The sequence below is a fragment of the Bison bison genome, unplaced genomic scaffold (genome assembly GCF_000754665.1).
Source record: "Bison bison bison isolate TAMUID 2011002044 unplaced genomic scaffold, Bison_UMD1.0 scf7180017864080, whole genome shotgun sequence".
NCBI lineage: Eukaryota > Metazoa > Chordata > Mammalia > Artiodactyla > Bovidae > Bison > Bison bison.
Genome location: NW_011494652.1, coordinates 4,247,248 through 4,251,302, shown reverse-complemented (window position 1 = coordinate 4,251,302; position 4,055 = coordinate 4,247,248). Strand labels below are relative to the sequence as shown.

At 56.0% G+C, this 4,055-nt stretch overlaps 1 protein-coding gene across 1 annotated transcript in view; it reads right to left on the bottom strand.

Moving 5' to 3' along the window:
* The window catches only part of PITPNM1 (phosphatidylinositol transfer protein, membrane-associated 1), a 12,675-nt gene extending 8,625 nt beyond the window's left edge, over window positions 1-4,050 (bottom strand). Inside the window, exons 1-4 of the mRNA XM_010837828.1 lie at window positions 3,973-4,050; window positions 2,280-2,494; window positions 2,073-2,194; window positions 1,624-1,869 (exon numbers count right to left, since the gene is read on the bottom strand). Coding sequence (XP_010836130.1) covers window positions 1,624-1,869; window positions 2,073-2,194; window positions 2,280-2,494; window positions 3,973-4,050 — 661 coding nt within the window. The remainder of the gene's footprint in view (window positions 1-1,623; window positions 1,870-2,072; window positions 2,195-2,279; window positions 2,495-3,972) is intronic.
* Between the last annotated feature and the right edge of the window lie 5 nt (window positions 4,051-4,055).

The window sequence follows — 4,055 nt, the reverse complement described above, 5'->3', positions numbered from 1 at the left end:
CCCCCCGTGTCCCTGCCCTGCATACCAAGCCCTTGAATTCCCTTGAATTCGGGTAATGGCTCCCTTAGGCACACCACCCACCCAGAGCTGCAAAGTAGGGAAGGGTGAGTGCTGTCCAGGCGATGGCAGTGGGAAGTGGGGCATTTTTCTTCCTGTCCTACCTACCTCCCTGCCCACAGCCTCTTTTGTCCCTCCAGACACCCCAACTCTTAGCTCTGAGCTCACCCCGACACCCCAGGAAGCTGGGAGCAATGTTTGTTCTTGATCTTTCAGCTGGCTTCCTGCTGACTTCATCAGAGGAGTCAACAATTAAGGCGTTAACATTTAATGAAATTGTTGATGGTTAATGAAGGTGTTAATAGTTAATGGAAGTGTTGGCACTTAATGAAGCAAAAACACGATACCCATTCTGGGATATTTTCATCTTAAGCAGAGGAGTAAAGTTAGAAACCTCAGTATCTAGGAAATAAAGTAATAATGATTGAATTATAAACTTTTGGAAGGAAATGCATTAGAATCTTAATAATGGTTATATGTGGGTGATTTTCACTTGCTTTTTTTTGGCTGTACCCCATGGTGAAATTGAAAGTGAAAGTTAGTCACTCAGTCGTGTCCGACTCTTTGTGACCCCGTGGACTGTAGCCTATCAGGCTCCTCTGTCAATGGAATTCTCCAGGCAAGAATTCTGGAGTGGGTTACCATTTCCTTCTTCAATGGTATGTGGGATCTTAGTTCCCTGATCAGGGATCAAACCCAAGCCTCCTGCGTAGGAAGTGCAGAGTCTTAACCACTGGACCTCCAGGGAGGCCCCTAATCTTATTTGTGCTTTTTGGACTTTTTCCAAATTTAGGATAAAGAGCCTGCATTATTACTCTCTGAGCTAAATTTCCTCATGTGGAATCATAATAGTCTTTACCTTGAGAGGTGTGGGGGGTGTGAAAGATATCTTGCATGGGAAGTGATTAGCAGAGGATTTGGCATCTTGTGATCAATATCAGCTTTTGCTATCAGGCCCAACCTTTTCCTCATTTACAAAAGGGACAATTAAGGAAGCAGCTCCCTGGAGGGGAGATTCCATGAGAGTCCGTGGTGGAGTGGAACCCAGGTCCCTGGGGGCCCCCGTCCTTCTTCCTGTGGGGAGCCCAGCATTAGACCTGGGAGGTGGGGCAGGGCTAAGCCACGGGAGTATGACCTAGGGCCTGCTGGAGACCAGAGCAGGAGGATGGAACTCAGAGCTGGGGTGGGAGGGACTCTGACAGCACCCAGCTTCGGCCTGCACTCCACAGCGTGTTGCCAGTTACAGCTGGTGACCCTCCTGAGAGTCTCTAAGCCTCGCTTGACCCACAGAACATTGGCGTCTTAGAATTTTAATGGATGAGCAGATGCATCTCTGAGTGTCTGAACCGGCATGAACCTCAGAGATTATGTTGCCAGCTTCTTGCCCTTCTGACTCTTCCCTGTACCTCAGGGCAGGCTCCCCCAACCCCAGTTAGGCTGCGCTGCTCCCCCCTGCCCCAGCACCCACCCTATCAAATGGAAAGGATGGTTTTATGTTTCTGTGTCCCCGGCAGACTGGGAGCATCCCTGGCTCAAACATGCGGCCTGGTGCATGCTAAGTGGAACTGCCCAGGACAGAGTGCTCACCGACATCATGGATGAACTGCTCGATCTTGGCCTGCATGCCCCAGTAGCGGAACTCGACCTTGCACAGCTTGTAAGCGCACATGAGGGGCCCGGTCTGGGCTGCTGTGCGCGCCCAGTCATCAGCCAGCGGTCCTCGGCCTGTCTTGGCCGAGCGGTACAGCCGGGGGTCCTCTTCTGCTTTGTACTCGCCTGGGGCCACAGCATCCCGCACGATGTCGATGGTATCTGGGGGGGTTCCGACAGCCCTGAGCAACACCAGCCCCCTCCAGCCCCTGCTACTCCTCCCCCACCTCGGGATTGGGAGGGCAGCTTTTCACGCACAGAAAGCCGAGGCCAGGAACTGAGCCTGGGACTTGTCAGAGGCCACCTCTCCAGGTGGCAGGTGGTCTGAGAGGGGCTTTGGGGTCATTACTGGCTGTAGGTCTCACCCAAGATGCGCTGTCTCCGCTCAGCTCCACTCAGGTTGAAGACATTGGGCTGCTGCCCCCCATCGGGCAGGTAATAGGTCTCAATTTCAATGGAGAATTTCTCCACAAAGGGGCAGGTGTACCTGGGCAGAGGGCAGGGGTGAGGGTCACTGCTGGGCCCACCAGGGCCCTCCCCCTCCTGGCCCCTGACCCACCCCACCCACTCACCGGGTTCGGGTGTAGGGATAAGCATTCCAGGATTCCTCCTCCACCTGCAGGGCAGCCTTGGGCAGCAGTGCCCGGAACCAGCCTGGGATGTGGGAGCCCACGTGGTACACCTTGTGCGTGTACTGTCCACTGCCACCCGGCCCATCTGTGTAGGGCCGGTTGGCCAGGATCTCCACGCCACTGCCCTCACCACTCGACTCCTCTCGGCTCTTTTTCTGCAGCCCAGGGCAAGAGGAGGATGGGCAGCTCAGCCCTAACTCCGCTCCTGGGATGGGCTCCCCAGTTAGGCCTGGTCCCTGGCGCAGCTCTGAGGCCCGAGTCCCAGCCTTTCTAGGTCTCTGAAATCCCACTCTGCTCCCTTATAGCTACTGGGGTCAGGATTATAGCCTCTGACCAGTCCCCTCTGGGGTTCTGCAAGCAAAGACTTGTTCAGTCATTCAAGTATTTGCTGTCTGCTCTATTTCAGGCACTGTCTGGGCTTATATTCACTGGGATCTGGTGACGTACAGAGTAAAGACCCCTGCCTGCCCTTGTGGAACTGTACACTCCAGCGGAGGGAGACACAGTAGACAGAAAACAGAAAAAAAGCATCTTAGAGGGTTCTAAGTGCCATGGTAAAAAGAAAGCATAGACTAGGGTTAGGTGGATAGAGTTGGGGGTTGCAGTTTTGATAGGATGGGCAGGAAGGCCTCACTGAAAAGATAACATGACCCTGATTTGAAGATGACTTGGGGGGGAAAGGAGGGTGCTGGGCAGATATGGGGTGGGGTGGGGGGTGTACTTCAAGTAGAGAGAGAGCCCGTGTAAGCTCCTAAGGGGGACAAGCTGCATGCCCTGCCAGCAAGGCGCCAGGGTGGGCAGGCTGGAAGAATCAGGAGAGTAAAAGGGATCCCTGCCTTTCTAGGACCCCAACACCAGCTCCTGCCACACCCCTCCTAGTTGGAGAGCACTAAGATCCTGTCCTTATGTAGCTCAGGAGTTTGAACATGGCCCGCCCAACCCTCTGAGGCCAGATCCCAGCCCTCTTGCCTGCTCAGATTCTGGTCCCACATTTCAGGGGACTCCTCTGGAATGGGCACCGGCCTCCTCCCCTCCCCGGGCGCCTGCCCTGGCTCACACTTCTCCACCCAAGCCTGGCTCCCTACCTGCTTCCTCTCAGCCTAGACCTCACCCTCTGGGTTCCCTGCCTGCTCCTCTGACAGTCTCCGGCCCTGAGCCTCAGCCCATCTCCCTGACCGCTGGGGGTGGCCAGGTTCCTTCATCCTCTGGGAAACCTCTCCTAGTCTTTCTCTACCCCCTGGGACCCCTCCTCACTTTCTGCCCCCGACTCTTGCCTCCTCATGCGCTCCTCTCCCTACCCCCAGAGGATTACGGGTTCTAAGGAGGATTAAAGGAGATCAGATGGGGGCTGAGCGTTCAGCAGGGGCTGGGCACTCAGGGTGCGGAGGCACCACCAGGCCCTTCCGTCCCTCTTCGCACAGTCCTTAACCACCCCACCCCTCCCCCACACCCGACTGGGGACGGGCTCTCTTCTGCTCTGGCCTGAGCCCTCCCAAGCCCTGGGGCTGGACTGGAGGGGGATTGAGCTGGGCCCGGCCCCTTGTCCCAGGTGTGGCCTGCGCGCTCCTGCGGATACCCAGCATGAAGCATGCCCCCATCCCCTCCTCGGCCTCCTACTTGCCACCGCCCTCACCTGGATCATGTAGAGCTGGGCCACCTGGTACTCGTCCAGGCTCATGGGCAGCAGGATGTGGTACTCCTTGATGAGCATCCTGA